Source organism: Procambarus clarkii, chromosome 30 (genome assembly GCF_040958095.1).
Source record: "Procambarus clarkii isolate CNS0578487 chromosome 30, FALCON_Pclarkii_2.0, whole genome shotgun sequence".
Lineage (NCBI taxonomy): Eukaryota > Metazoa > Arthropoda > Malacostraca > Decapoda > Cambaridae > Procambarus > Procambarus clarkii.
In genome coordinates this window covers 18,767,801-18,784,698 of record NC_091179.1, presented here as the reverse complement: position 1 = coordinate 18,784,698, position 16,898 = coordinate 18,767,801, and the positions used below count along the sequence as shown (strand labels likewise).

Below are 16,898 nucleotides of genomic sequence, written 5' to 3'. Positions count from 1 at the left end.
CCTCTCCTGACAACTATCTCCTTGTTCTCACGAAGGCTTTTAGCTGCCGCTCTAAGCTCGGGGGACAGTATGGTGCTTCTGTAGTTGCCTCGATTCTTTCCTCCTTCTGCAATAAGTTCTGCTTGTAAGGTATCTTTGGTAGTGACCTTCTTTTGTGTCTCGAGGTCGAATATGTCGTCCAACAGAATTTCCAACTCCACTTTCCGGGCCATTTCACTCGGTCTGGACATAACATGACAGTTTATGCCCAGATTTAGGAGAGTGACTTGGTCCTCAGTGAGGTTAATTCCTGCAAGGTTCAGGAAGCCATCTCTTGGTCGTGGAATTGCCATAGGTAAGCTCCAAAAAACCCAGTATATAGGCAAGACAACAACATCTCTTTCTAGGCGTTTAACGATGCATAAACAACAGGGCTCCATTAAGGAACATATAATCTCTTCCCATAACCAAACCATCGCCAGAGAAATCCTAGTAAACAACACAGAAATCATCGATAGATACAGCGATAGCAGGCGGCTCGACGTTTGCGAGGCACTACACATCAAGAAGTCAACACCAGCAATCAACAGCCAATTATTGCACAACTATATTCTACCCACCTCAAGACTCCGCTCCAATATAGAAGCATCAAGAAATATGGACCAATAGGCTTTCTACAAACACTTCTATTCAATATCCATTGTTTCGTGTTCTGTCTTGTGTTGATACTTTTAATACCCTATTAATATCCTCTAATGCCACATCATCCTTCCCACCTTACTCAAATGTAATGCCACATCACCCTTCCCACCTCACTCAAATGTAGATATAAAATCAGGGAAACGCAAGTTCTAATCAGTTGTGTATTTGTGAAGTCTTTGAAAATGTAATAAGTTTTACGAAACGCGCCCGTGTCGCGTCAGACTAGAAATAAAAATGAATTTTGGAGAAGTGATTTTTGATTTACCTCCAACAGTGAAGCATAATGTACGAAAGATTGAGAAAATTCGTGTTAGAATTATTAATCTTACTTTTTCGGTCATATTTAATAAAATATATATATATATATATATATATATATATATATATATATATATATATATATATATAAATATAATATATAATACAGATAGATAGCAAAAGTTATGGTGAAATGGTGACCAACTGGGGGTTAAATGTTAATATTCACGGCAATAAGCAATGCTAAACTCTTTAAACTATACACAATATGTTAATAAGGGCGTGATAGCGAGTATTGTATAATCAGTTAAGGTATTCATCAAACAATGAGCAAATGGCGGTATTCAGCAAATCTGTTGGTTGTTTTAATAACGGCATCCTATCTATAGCCAATCTATTCATCATTGGAGCACACTGAAGCGCTCCATACATCAGCGTGTTGACAAACAATGTGTACTCACGTCGAGTGGCGAGAGACGCGGGCGGAAGGTTTCTACAGAGGTCACATCCAGGCAAACGTCCTTTCTGACCCTTGCTGGTTATGGATGCTGGGGATTTCTCTGTTAGCCTTACCGGGTGGGGCAGGCCACCTACGGGTTGACCCGCGCTCACCCCCAACTCTCGGCTTGGCCACCTGCCTCCCTGCCGGCGCATATCAACATCTGCTATCTCCAGTCTCTTCTACGGTGCAAACAAACATCTTCGTGATAAAATACATTATGAACAATGCAGAGATGGACTACTTAAGTGAGCCCCTAAAGACTCCACTCAATCACCTCCTGGAAACTGGATCGATTTTCTTCTGTTTAGATTGGACGCCAGACAGGGTTCCTGGGTTGAGACGTCCTCTGCTCCTCCGGAAAGGGAGTGGACGCCAGAAAGTGTTCCCTAGACGCCCTCTGGTCTTCTGGCGAAGCAGCTGAACGCCTACCAGCGTTCCTTCCCCAAGCGCCTGACAGCTACCTACTTACCGCCCCGATTGATGATTTGAATTAGGATTTAGAGTTTAGACTGAGGCGAGTGGGGTGTGGTGGGCCTGCCTCTCATGCTGTGAGGTGGCCCTTACTCTCCCACCTCAAGTTCAAGTTCGTTTATTGTGACAGTAAAATACATCTGAAAGGGATAGAGTAGCTTAGGCTATTTCTACTCTCCTCCTGCCACCTTTCTAAGGAAGTGATTGTATTGTCTCGGGATGAGGGAGCTTACCTATCAGTACTGTATTAAAAATTGTGAGACCTGGCTCTTCGGTCCTGCCTCTTACATTTGATATCTGTTGATTACAAATCTCTAGACATTCTAATTCAATTTCGCACTTGTTTTGAGAATATCGATGTAGATGACCTCCACAACTTTTTATTTCAGTGCACTCCACCAGTCCATTAGTTTACCACCTGCTCTACGAAAAAGTAGTCTCTGACATCTTACCTATTCTGACCTGAATATTTTAGTAGGTTGTGATCATGTCTCCTCTGGTCCTTCTTTCCTGTAAAGTTGTTAGACGCAGTATAGCTCCCTATTTCTGTCTTCAGAGCTTAGTTCTCTATGCTGAATGTGTGTGTATGTAGAAGAGAGAGAGAGAGAGAGAGAGAGAGAGAGAGAGAGAGAGAGAGAGAGAGAGAGAGAGAGAGAGAGAGAGAGAGAGAGAGAGAGAAGGGAAAGGAGAAGAGAGGTGGGGGGTACCTTCTCACCTCATACACTTCAGCATTCTACTCCCACTTCATGAGACGTGGAAGCAGGAGGATAATCTTGATATCCTGAGGCCTTTGTTCACAAACAGATGCCCAGCGCCATATTGGAGGAGAGACCGGACCTCCAGGATCCCTGGTAGACAAACCATTCACACACACTCACACACAAAAAAAAACACACAAATCAGAAGCCTCCTCAAATAATTGCATCTTTCACCTGTCCTTGTTTAGGCTGCTGACTCGCTCTTTTTACGTAACACACAACTGTACCCAAGGCAGGAAGCCTAACATCATGTTTCCGAATTTATTCCATGTGTGAATTCGTGCTGTATCCGAAAAGTACTGTGTTTATTACCTTGCGTTTATTAACATATACACTATAGTTAACAATGAAAAGGCATCTAACAAGTGGGATGATACTGAATATGTTATGTCAAAGAGGAGCATCGTGAAAGCGTGTCTCGACCCAGCAAGACACGCTGGGAATTAATGGAGAAACATTATAAATTCCTGCAGACGTCGTTAATAATCTCGGTTTGGTCATAATGGCTTGTGATCGTTGTACGGCATAACGCCCACTCACCGCACGCCTCTCACTCATTTTTTGTCTTGTTTCTTTTTTATTAACACATTTAGGTACATCTGCATTAGTGCAGCTGCCCTAGACTTTATGAAGGACAGTACAGTGTGTCAAAAAGCTAGCTACGTGATGCTAAAATCCCCATCACACAGGATGATTAGTTATACAGAGGTATGTGATAAGTAGTTTGTACTGGCAAACTCTGAAGTGCATTATGAGGATACTGCGCTCTCGTTGTCACTCATTCACTAGTTGTCACTCACTCACTCACTTGCTTGTCCCTCGCTTACATATTGACTAGCTGTCTGTCTGTCTGTCTGTCTGTCTGTCTGTCTGTCTGTCTGTCTGTCTGTCTGTCTGTCTGTCTGTATGTCTGTCTGTCTGTCTGTCTCTCTCTCTCTCTCTTATTCTTCATCCACTCCACGCCTCCCCCCCCTCACAAGTCTCAACTGAACCAGCCAAATGAAGCGAGACTGGGATTGCGAAGCCAGAAGCAGCAGGAAGTTTCCACACTACATCGTCCTGTGTCGTGGGACGGAGCCGCTCGGTCATACCAGGTGATGTACCGCTGACAGTTGGTCGCGTCAATAACCTTTTACACATCACAGATATTTAAATAATTAATCAGTCGAGCGTATGTACTCACATATGTACTTTCGGGGCAAATATTAACGCCTGGGTCCGGCTTGTCAGTCGAAAGCTTTACGAAAAATGTATCTGATTTAATACTTTTGTTAAAAGAAATTATGTAGCTTCTTCGCAGAGAGAGAGAATATAAGCTATTATCATAGTTATTCTTAATGCCGGCTCATCTCTTCAAGTTCCTTCAATAGTTCACTATTTTTACACTGAAGTAATTCCTAACTTCTCTATGGCTCACGCGAACTCTACATACACACACACACACACACACACACAGTCAGTGGAGGCTCCATACACAGTTTCAAGTGTAGATATGATAGAGCCCAATAGGCTCAAGAACCTGTACACCTGTTGATTGACGGTTGAGAGGCAGGGCCAAAGAGCCAGAGCTCAACCCCCGCAAGCACAATTAGGTGAGTACACACACACAGGAAGCAGTCAGTAACAGCTGTTTAACTCCCAGGTACCTATTTACTGCTAGGTAACAGGGGGGTATCAGGGTGAAATAAAATCTGCCCATTTTGTTTCTGCCATCACGGGGGATCGAACCCAGACTCAAGGATTACGAGTCCAGAGCGCTGTCTACTCAGTTATCAGGCCCTCCTTGATGTGTGTGTATGTGTCTGTGTTAAAGCAGAACTGAGTGATAGCATTGGTTACATCAGTAAACACTGATGTGTTGAACACACAAGGTACATCCTTCACTTGGTCAGGTGTACAGTTGCCACACAGAGAGGGTGTGTCACACATAATGTAAATATACTCCTAGAATTTATAACATAATGACGTAACATAACTACAGTTAATTAAGAAATACTCGAATTACGGGTAAGGCAATGTATAATTTGTACATTGTACACAACTGATGTTACAGGTGTGAAGGTAAAATAACTTTAAGATTACAATATGTTTATAATAATATAATAAGTATCGAATGATGCTCTCAAAGTCAGAATTATAAAGGTACAAGCGGGAGGCGCCAAACGTCGCCAGAGTACTAATCAGGGGCTTGTAAACCTTCCCTGCGTACCTCCCAGAGCTCGAATTTCGCGAGTTGCATCTTAACCGACGGTCACCGGGAGCGCACACCTCTGCATCAGGCTTCCTGGCTTCCACTCCAGGAAACCATATAAGACTGTACTGAAGGAACGGCGTGTAACTGCGTCGACCACTGGGGAACGAAAGTCGACTGCAAGAAGCCTGACCGTTGCTGGGTTGGCGGTCCTTCAACGGTCAGGCTTCTCGCAGACCTGACCGTTGCTGGGTTGACGGTCCTTCAACGGTCAGGCTTCTCGCAGACCTGACCGTTGCTGGGTTGACGGTCCTGCAACGGTCAGGCTTCTCGCAGACCTGACCGTTGCTGGGTTGACGGTCCTTCAACGGTCAGGCTTCTTGCAGACCTGACTCCTACACACCACCGTGTCTAAGGTGTCGAGTGTTGGACAGGGAGGGTCGATTGACGGTTTCTCCACAGAATGACCTCATGCTCCAAGCAGTAAATCGCTTTGCAGGCTGCTTGTTTGGAAAAATATGCAGCTGAATACCTTAACCGGTTCCAAAGGCCTAAATTCAAACATTCACTTTGCCTTAACCTGCACCTTTGTCACACTCATTTTCTCCACTGATGCACTCGCGTATTTCATGAGTGTATCTCTAGGTATTCTATCTTGCACTCTACTCACACCAGTAAAGCAATCATGTTTACATTTACACTTCTTCATAAATTCCAGTCATCAGACTTTATAACTACTCCCTCCTCCTTCCTCAAGTTTCTTCTTTGCCACTTAACATTCTCCCATGAACGTATTTAATATTCCGATTGCTATTTTCTTAATTCTTTCCAAAATATTTTCTTTTTTTCTAAGATTTGAGTTTGTTATTTTTTTTCGTAATGTCCCCATTCACTCCCATTTCCTTGTCTGTCTTTTCTCTTCAATTGTATCCGCATAATACACATCTGACTCTTCCACTAGTCTGTGCAATATCACACACACCTGCTTAGCATCGTTAATACAAATGTCCTTGTATACACCCCACATGCCATACAGATTCATTTGTAAATCACACGGCTCTCATAACAAGGAGCGCCAATCGCATACCTGTCATCATGCAAACCATCAATCGCACACCTGTCATCATACGGATTGATAATCGCACACCTGTCATCATACCGATTGATAATCGCACATCTGTCATCATACGGATTGCTAATCACACACCTGTAATAATACTGAAAGCTAATTGTATACCTGTCATAACACGAAACATCAATCATGCACCTGTCATCACACAAAGCATCAATCTCACCCCTATCATCATACGGAGTACTAATCGCACACTTGTCCTTACATGGAACGGCTATCGCATACCTGTCATTACACAAAGCATCAATCGTATGCGTGTCAGCATACGGAGTGACTATCATTATATGAAACACCAGGTGCACACGTACTATCACATGGAACGTCAATCACACACCTGTCACCACATGGAATGCCAATCACATACCTGTCATCACACGGAAACATAAGTTATGCAGGCAAAACAGCTACCTTCACCCTTTCAAACTTGAATTTCCCACACATTCGGGAAGGAGAAGACATTCATTGCCTCCCTTCAGATAAAAGCCTATTCCCTAATTCATCTCCTTTTCCCCTCATTCCTCCTTATATAATTCCTATTTCATTCCACTTCTTATTCTGACATTATCTCACCACTGCCTCACATTAAATCTAGCCCATCAAATTTTTCGTTGGTTCCTCTGTGTTTCACTCGGGCCTGCCTCTAGTTTTCTGACAAAGTGTAAAAGCCTCAAATTCGATGCCAATTTCCAATTCGTGGTGGATGGGTTCCTTAGCCCCGTCGCTCGACACAGCGGAGTCAACGTGTGTCTCTGCTTCACGAGTAACGAGGAATCAGTACGATGGAGCCCGAGGCAACGTAAGATAATATCATTAGAAGGAATGTTGGAAAATAATAAAGTAAGAATGAGTGAAAGAAGGTAATTCAGTGACGAGGAATGCAGTAAGGTAATCAAATTTCATAATCAGGACCTCTAGCAATATCACCAATCCCTCCACCACCACCACCAGGACCTCCAACACCATCACCAGGACTTCCGTCACCACCAGGACCTCCAGCACCATCACCAGGACCTCCAACACCACCAATCCCTCCAACACACCTACCACGTTGACCACCTCCCACTTGCCCCAACATAATGACCCAAGCCCAGAGTGATCGCGCTTACCACCACCACCACCTCCCAAATATGCCCTAACCCACACTTGTAATTTATGTTAGAGTTACTAAACGTATTTTCCAGAGAGCTTATAAGGAGAGCGACCCCTCCCCTCGCTCCAACAAGCATTCCCTCGCTCTCAGACTTCACCCCATGACCCCTCATGCCAAATTTTGACCTTTGCACTGACGACATATCGTGACCTCAACGGCGGACCTCCGTATCTATCCACAAAGGCTAATCCTACATCCTAATCTCGAAAGGCTAATCGAATCTATGACCCCCCAAGGGCTGACCCTAAGAATTATTGTCAAAGAATTACTCAAGTAGAAAAATACATCCTTCTGAAATGTTAGTACATAGCAACTTTGTATGTAGTATATATTTGTGCATAGTATGTACATAATTGTGTACATAGTACACAATGTGGAACAAAAAATGGATCGAAATTTCATACTACTGGTATTTTAAAGTAAAACAAAGAAAAAGGTAACTCTTAATATAACCTCCCCTTAGCCTAATATAAACAAATCAAGGCCTAATATGCACAATGTTAGGAGTAATATATTACATATATGTGCTATACAACAGTATACCTAGGGAGATTTGGTTTGATTTTGTAAGTACTATTTCTCCGAAGCCCTATAATACCAATAGTACACAAAGTGAACTTTCTGGGGCGGCCCAGTTCACTTTTGTACGGGACTACGTCCCGAGCAAAGGGTAAACTTATCCCTCATTGTGTAGGGGCCGACATGACGTAATTACTAGTAGATTAAATCAAGCGTTCTGACCTTTTGTTGAAATTTAGACTTTAGGCTAGGTCGGGAACCGGTTACGTTATTCTGCGTTATCTGTGTGTGTAATTGTACGTTGTGTAGGAGTTTGTGTAACGTGTGTACAATGTTGGCGTGACCCAGAGAGCGGTTATTAGGCTTGCTCCCCGCTCTGGTGTCACTTGTAGCTCGACCGACATAGGGACATAATCTCCCTCATATTGTTGGATATTTGTTAACCAGCTGGGCATTTCCTAGCCGCTGGAGATATATTTCAACTAAGAAAACTACTTTAATCGAAATGAGAAACTAAGAAATATAACGTTCCTTCTTACTATGAAATTGAGGAGAACGATTTCCTTCCGGGAATTATGTAAAGCTCTATCAATTTCTGAATCTGTCAAACTTCCCCCCATAAACATTCCTGTCTTGATACCTCCAGCAGCTTCATTAGACTTCCTTCTCACGTACAAAGCGTGAAACTTGAATCAGTAGCAACACTGAATTGCCAATACATGCACAGACTACAATGACTTCCTTTTCTCGATATTAGTGAATTAGTCTCGACTTTAGAAACACGAGCAATAATCATAGTATTTCCACCCTATAAATTTCCGTTATAAGCTGGTTAAGTAAACATGGCATGAATTCGTGTAATAGAATAAATATGTGCCATAAAAAGCATACATTCATTGGTCATTGACGGCACATCTTCAAGAGAAAGCTTCGGTGCCAGATTCCTGTAACCAAATTGGTGTGTGGCTGTCTTCTTTCACAAGAGGAGCTACATGTTAACAAAAGCGTCTCTTGCATGATTCAAGTTCTACAACTAATATAAAAACCACATGTACATTTGTGATAAGTCTACGAGAGCCTCAGATGGTCAATCACCACAGTGACGACTCATGGTTTCTCCTGCGCCCGTGAGAAAGTATCCACCGATAAGATTATTGCCTTAAGTATCGCTGAAGGACAGTATGGAAATTAAACAGACGGCCGTTTGAAAAATAGAGCATCAATCTGTAGCGAACTGGACTGGAGGTCGGCAGGTCGGGTGAAAGTCTAGCCTAAGACGCCTGCATAGCCCGGGATGAACATGCCTTTCTCGGCTCAAACAATTAGTACCTGCATGCTGGGAGGGCGAGCACTGTCAGCTCCCGGATTTATGAGGCAGAAATGACGCAATCCTGCTCCTCCCACCTCCACCTTCCTGTTTCACTACTACACCACCACTTTCGTGCACTCGGCTACAGAAACTGAACAATGATATGGGGGTGAGGAACGTGACTGATACCAGGGAACGGACATAGCGATAGAGACTATGTGAATGAGATATATTACATTTATATGTTGACGTAACTTTTATAAAGGTCAATAGTTTACAGGCTCGTTCACAAAAATTGTACAATTAATAATTACTCAAAACCTGCCAGCAAAGTAGGAGTATGTGTTATTATTGATAGAATTTAAAGATAAAGTGAGGCTATTTAACCCAGACTATTGTTATTATGTGCCACGTATCCTATAAATTTAAGTAAAAATACAAAAAAATACTGAGGGATTTTCTTATTGGGAAAATTAACAAAATCATTATTTATGTTGTATTCGAGTAGTTTTAATTTTATATCTTGATTTTTATCAAACTATGAAAATTATTATAATCCTCGTCACGGCCCTTGTGGATTTGTTCATCAACGCTTAGTACCAAAAGTACCAAATAGCAAGAAATGTACGATAGATTTGGTCCTAAATACCAAGTTTGGCTGGCACCACTGGACAAAAACATCACCAACACCTCCACCACTTCCTACAACAGGTGTGAAGGGCTTCCTGCGAGTTGACCAATACATGTTAACTATTCTAACTTGTTAAAGTGATAACATCTATAATTATTTCCTATAATTTATTATCGTTCTGTTAAAAAACCCATCTCGGATTCAGTCGATGGCTGTAGTCAAAGGGGCGTATTATTCACTTAATGACTTACTATATAAGCGATTCTCTGTCTATCAAACTTATATAGTAAGTCACTTAATGACTTACTATATAAGTGATTCTCTGTCTGTCTGTCTGTCTCTATCTCTCTCTCTCCAGGTTTGTCTAAATTCAATAATAGTACTAAAATTCTACTATCTAATTGTCCAAAACGCCAGTACCATGTGTACAATGGTACACATGGTTGTGTACAATGGTACACATGGTTGCTGTAGGTACTGGCTCAACAGGTGGATGGGCTAGAAATTTCTCTCAGGAGTCTGAGAAAATGTATTTTTAATATTTATGACGACCCATAAAAAACAGTAAATTAAATTACAGTGAAGTCAATTATACTTAGTGATTCTTTAATATACAGTATTTTAATTTTGTTGCAACAGTAAACAAAAATTGTGTTTTTTTCCAAGAAATAAAAGTGACTTGTTTTACTATAACCTCATTTCGATATAAGAAATGAAATAGCAGACAAGAGCGTACTGCTCGTACAGTAAGAGACAGGTAGTTTGCTTGTAATGTCAGATTTGCACAGTTTCTGGCATCAGCCACACATCAAACTACGCTGCTTCGTGCTATGCAACTACCACACGCTCTCAAAGTTTTAAAAGTCCACTACGGGCTCACCATAGCCCGTGCTACTTGGAACTTTTTGTTCCAGGTAGCGAATCTTAAACAACAACACTCTCAAAGTTACCTACATGCACTAGGCTGGTTTACTCTGGTACACCCCGGCTTGGTGCCACCTTGTGATAATTACTTACTTTCCATTCACGGAGACCCCAAGCGTGGCCGACGCTCTATCGATTTATTTTACTTGCTTGCTCTGGCTCTCGACTATTTGAATTAGATCATATGTATATTACAACAGAGGTATCTTGGATGTTTACATTTTAAACTGTTGGGTATTCTACAGAGCATAGCGAAAAGTGAAGCAGAGTAACCATAAATGGTTCTAACCGGTTCTAGGTCTAAATAAGAATTCTAGACCTAACACAATTTAGGACATATATACTATACTAGTCATAGGAAGTTTAGTTTGGTTCTTGCGTTCGTTATCAGGCCCTTTACAAAAATAATAGTACAAAACAAGGCCTTTTGATTGACAACAGACGTTATTTTGTACTTCCATCCATATATTACCTAAAGGCAATGATTTCTTGGGTGGTCTATTAACCTCTGGAAAGTTATTAATGCCGCACAAGTGCTTACTGATCAACTAGCAAGAGGCTACAGTCATTAATAACCCCCAGACCCGGGATACGCCTCTTGATACCTTCTGACAGACGATGAATGTTTTTGGTATATATAATGCATTAAATATTAAAAATTCATACGTGTTGCTGATCCCACCAGCGACGAAATTTAATGTTATAACATATATATAGATACAATTATGATGCAATTGGCTGACTTACCTGTATTGAAGACTATTGCAAGTGTGTTAGCGTATAGAAGAAAACGTAATCCGTCTTGCTTCTTGTGTATGGGTAACTTCTCTGTTTAAAATATTAATAATTCTCTTAGCAATTTATTTTTTACGGTGTTTTTATAGCACAATTATATTGATAAGGTGATTACACACACATCATGACATGCAAATAAGTAAAATTTAAGAAATTTACCTGTTAGATATATTTAGTGAGGTAATCAAATACTAATTATATCTGAGTTTGTCAAACCTAACCTAATTAAACGCTTTGTCAGATTTGTAGTTTAATTAATCCAATAATGACACTACAGTTACATCCTGCAATAATACCAAGCTATAATATGCAATACATATATACAGTTTAAGCACTTTCTATTCACTATAATAAGCAAACTGCATATGAACTAAAGCTAAAACAGAAAATAAGAGTACATTACACCGACCTGTATCTTCTTGATAGACCAAGCAGTCTGCATGAAAGGTTGACCAGACCACACACTAGAAGGTGAAGGGACGACGACGTTTCGGTCCGTCCTGGACCATTCTCAAGTCGACTTGAGAATGGTCCAGGACGGACCGAAACGTCGTCGTCCCTTCACCTTCTAGTGTGTGGTCTTGCCAACATTCTTTAGCCACGTTATTGTAACTCCTGCATGAAAGGTTTTTTCCTCCCGATGACTGCACGAGAACAAATGCCGAGAGGCGCCGTTAATCTTGAGAATGACAAGGTTTCAAAAGTGTTTTGTTGTGTTGTGGTGTAGATAGAGAAGCGGCGGTTACGTGGAGGTGTGGTCACTTCCTTACATTTCGTTACAAAATCTTGGGTGATGGTATCTTTGAAGGCTCCTTTACGTTCAACATGAGGAATTGGATGACGTAGGGTAATGTAAGGCGTGTTGGGCATCGCTCTGGCCAGCTGTGTACACGTGAGTCACAGCTGATCTGCCGGTCACCAAAACAATAACAGTCAAGCGAGCATGTAAAAAGACACATCGAACACTTTATGTAGCATACATAAATCTGTGTATTCGTCGCCCTTAAATCAACATAAATCTGTGTATCTATGTATTTACGTATGTAGCTTAGCCTAGAATTTTAAAAGCACTACAATCATCTTCTGTGGTTGATTGTTCAATAAATCCCCGAACTGTATGTTTGACAAATCTCTCACCCTGTCCATGGATTACAGAAGAAAATGTATATATGCTGGTTAGCATTGTAAATGTGTGGTCACGTCTGTGATAGAAAATAATAATAATAAAAATAAAAAAAAACGAGCCTCCATCCAGTACAACAATAACTCCAGCCGGGTACGATAGATACAACACTTTTAACGCATGCAATTATTATGTTGGCAGTGATGGAAGGAGAGAATATTACGAGCAAATACATCTAATTCATAAGCCCTGGGGAGAAGTTAATTAACACGCTTCTGGTAATTATTCTGAAGACTTGCTGGAATTTGAGAAGTTGGAAACAAATGGCCTCGAACGAGTCTGTTACCACTCTTTGTTCATCACTTTGTTAAGACTACTATACTCCAAATACAACCCATCCGCATAGGCATTACGAAATGCTCCTTTAAATAAATATCAACAGAAGGTACGAAGCTTGTGTTCGTTTGACCCCGTACTCCGTTTACGTATGAAAAACACTGATTCAACTACTTATGTTTAGGCTTTTCTCGCACAACACGCAACTCAAGAGTTATGTTTGACGCGCACTTCTGTAAGTACTATATATACGTACGTACGTATATTCGGACGTATACTCGGACGTATACTCGTATATACCTTACTCGGACGTACTATATATACGTACGTACGTATATATAGTACGTCCGAGTACTATACGTACATACAATTGCCAACGGAACCAAGATAACTGCCCTTGACTATTCATAAAACTGTAAATACCATCTGTTGCCAATAAGTAATTTCCATAAATATTATAATTGAGTGTGTGGATCAAATACAATGAATTAAACCTATCGGGGAAAGACATTGTAATTTATTTCACAGTATAACTGCAGAATGAACAAATGTGTCTAAATAATTATATTCTAGAAACAAGAGAGACAAGCAGAGTATTATCATAAATGGCTGCTGTAAATCTCTCTAGTTCCAGAGAAGCAGTCACAATACAAGCAGCGGTTGGAGGAGGTGTAACTTTGACAGGAAAAAGTCCCTCGAAGTGCATCAACATTTTTCATTAAGCTGTAGCTTTCCAAGACGAGGAACACAACTCCACACAAGGGTGAACGAGACTTAATACAGCTAAAGCAATTGAAAACAAGTAAATTATCTGCTGAATATTGAGAGAATTCTCACATAGCGCAGGAAATAAGCTTAAGACGTGAAAGGAACCAGTGAGATAACAAATTCCAGCGAGAGCTGCAGGAAGACCTTGACTCAACTTAAACAAAGAACGCAGAGAATAAATCACAACAGCGTGACTGAAACAAACAACATACGTAATTAAGTAAAAGTAACAATATTTTCCGTTTCTAGGTTATTAGATAGAATAAAACAACATTTCGTTTATAACATTTATTTTAAATTATATTGTGTTGTGTAGATACGTATGAGGTACATACATTGGCTGTAATCAAAATTTATAAGTTAAATGTGACAATTAGCCTGAACGGGAATGCTTCCTGTTCGGTACCAAAAGTCTGCTCGTGCCACTGGACAACCTGCATGTAATTCTTCGTAGGATAATTAATATATCTTTATATTTTTGGATCACATTAAAAGACGTCATTTTGTAATAATTTGTTTAATATAAAAACACAGTTTGATCTTCAAGGTACTTTTATTTCGTAAGTACTCTTTACATGTATGAATATCGAAACGCAAGAAAGTAAGACAATACATTAATACTTTATGGCCTAAAGTACAAATCCATATTATATTATTTGTTGCTTGTAAATACCCAGCTTAAATAATGACAACTAAGTGACAGCAGCTGAGAACATTTTTCTCACAAACAGCAAGTGTGTTATGCAGAACAAACAAATGCAAACTGCCAATTTTTTTCATCCTGCAAGCACCCTTGGTCACTGTTCTATGCCAATAAAATGCAACTTAATACCATTATCTTTGTCTACACTATTGCCACTTTTCCATCTTTGTATAACTTGTCAATTATGACCATAGTTGGTAATATTAACACCAGCCTTGCAGAGCCCCTCCACTTAGTGGAGTAAATTTCTGCTGTGATGATACAATACTGAAGTCATAAATAAAAACTTGAGTTAAAACTGGGAATATTGTAATTATTTCAATTGTTCTACTACAACTTGCTGCACAATGACAGATCAAAAATGTAAGTTCGCCATCTGTACATTCACTTGCTATAAATATGTATATTAAGATTGGCCAATATTTATTATGTTACCCATGTATATTAGGTAATGCATGTTGCATATTTTCATTATTCTATGAACTGAAAATTTTAGTGATATAAATATAACCTGACTGCAAAACTAATACAGTAGTTCATAATTTTTTGGAAAATTTAATAAATTATTGTATTAAGATGCTGTATTAGCCTCAAAGAATCTCGAAATTATATAGTAAATTTATGAATTACAATTTTTTTTAAATACATACCATTACAAAACCATAATTTCTAACACATTAACAACTGCATTCATTATGTAATTTGCCAACACCAAATATGTGCATCTGATATTTGTATTTTACAGTATATTATTTTTTGTATTAAACATTAGGAATGGAAGACAGTCAATGTCTGCCAAATATTACTAAACTTCTATTTCTCCATTCCTCTGGAATCTAAAATCAAAGTAAAACATATTGAAGGGAAAAAATTCTGATGTTACCAAAGTGAATTCAGAAGACGGTTATTTGTGGTGTTAACAATACAATCCTCTCTACTGTGTTTTAGATTTTATTGAAGACAGATTGACAAGTTCCATCTCTGAAGAACATACACACATGTCTAAGCCTTTATACACAGCAACATATAAAAATCATTAAAATCGTGAAGAATAAGGAACATGAACCATTCATTAAGAAGAGTGAGGTGCAGACACTTTCCCTAAGCTTCTTCACAGGCAGTATCATTCTCCAGGGTATACAGACATGCACATGAAATTTTGTTGCATTACAATTTCATCAGAAAATTTGCATTATTGTTGCAATACAAACAGAACAGCACAGTAACTCTCGTTAAAATTTACACAGTAAAAATATGGCTGAGGTTACCATATAATGCAGCAGACAAAAATATGTGTTAAATTTGTCAATTTTTTGTTTTTTCAAATATTTATGGATTAGTATACTACAAGAGATGGAGTTCATAGTAAAAAAAATCTAAAATAATATTGCACAACCATATACAATGAATATTTAGATATTGGTTAGCCTATTAGAAATGTACACATCACGTTTCAAAAGCATGATGGAGTGAATTATATGGAGTTAAAAGTAAAGGACATTTGTGTACCAGTTTATGGCATATATTACACGAGTTGATGAGAGTGAGCATTTGCAGTCACACTTTAGGAGAACCAGTCGCAGAGCACGACACACACAGCATGCATCATAATACACAAAAGCATATAATGATAAGTAATAAATCTTGACTGCTTATTACTCAGTATAAGAATATATTATATTTTATTTTAAGAATACATGACGAATACTGTTTAAATATCATAATTCAATCCTTAAATCGTATAAAATATATTTTCAAGATACAGTATATACAATGATTGTTCAGTACTTCAAATATCAGTGTCCACTGTATTCTAAGCTGCATTTTTTTTTAGCAATTTATACAATAAATAATTTTTATGAATATTTTAAAAGATTTCTGCTGAAGAATTGCACTACATTTACTAAAAATGGCATACCCTAAAATTTCCATTACACCATCCAATAACTGCAATTTAAGAAAATGCTAACTTAGAGCATGAGACTGGTAGCGTGAGTTAGGGGTGTGGGCATAATATGCTCACAGCCAGCCCTAGAATACGGAATTAAAATGGAATTTGAGAATTCCCTACATTACACAGAGCATCCAGAAACTCTAGCAATACATAAGGTGGCACGGTAATTACTGAAGCTACTTAGAGAGAAGTTTGATGGGTTGTTGTTATAACCCCAAGATGAGCGTCAAGGGACTTATCCAAAGTTCTCAAAGTGATGGATAAAGTACGGTAGGCGACGACCCCGATTTGCCTGCTCACACGCCGTGCTGACACTTTTTGTGAGTGGATTAGGCCCACAACTGAACACGCCAATTTTAGAAACCTGGAAATATTAAATGCGGCATTAGTACGTTACAAGACAAACACAGCGTTAGCTGTGAAGGATTATATCTGCCACACAGTTGACTCCCAGTTCTGCAGGATGTAAATACTGTCACTAAATGGGTGGGTTGCTGAATTAAAATGGAAGACGAGGCAAACTATCACAAATGTTCAAAATATGTTTACGTATTTTTCTGGATGACATATTACCCAAAATCCCAGCCAAATACCCAAGTTTTCCTCTTGTAGATTGTGCAGACATTGCCTATTTGTACTGCCGGCAAGTCTCTTACTTGCTTGTGATCATGTACCGTCAAGTTCAGAGAACTG

General features: G+C 39.5%; 1 protein-coding gene across 1 annotated transcript in view; it reads right to left on the bottom strand.

Moving 5' to 3' along the window:
• Nucleotides 1-14,082: 14,082 nt before the first annotated feature.
• Duox (dual oxidase) overlaps nt 14,083-16,898 on the bottom strand; it is a 70,415-nt gene continuing 67,599 nt past the window's right edge. Inside the window, exon 25 of the mRNA XM_045754011.2 lies at nt 14,083-16,569. Coding sequence (XP_045609967.2) covers nt 16,441-16,569 — 129 coding nt within the window. The 3' untranslated portion in view covers nt 14,083-16,440. The remainder of the gene's footprint in view (nt 16,570-16,898) is intronic.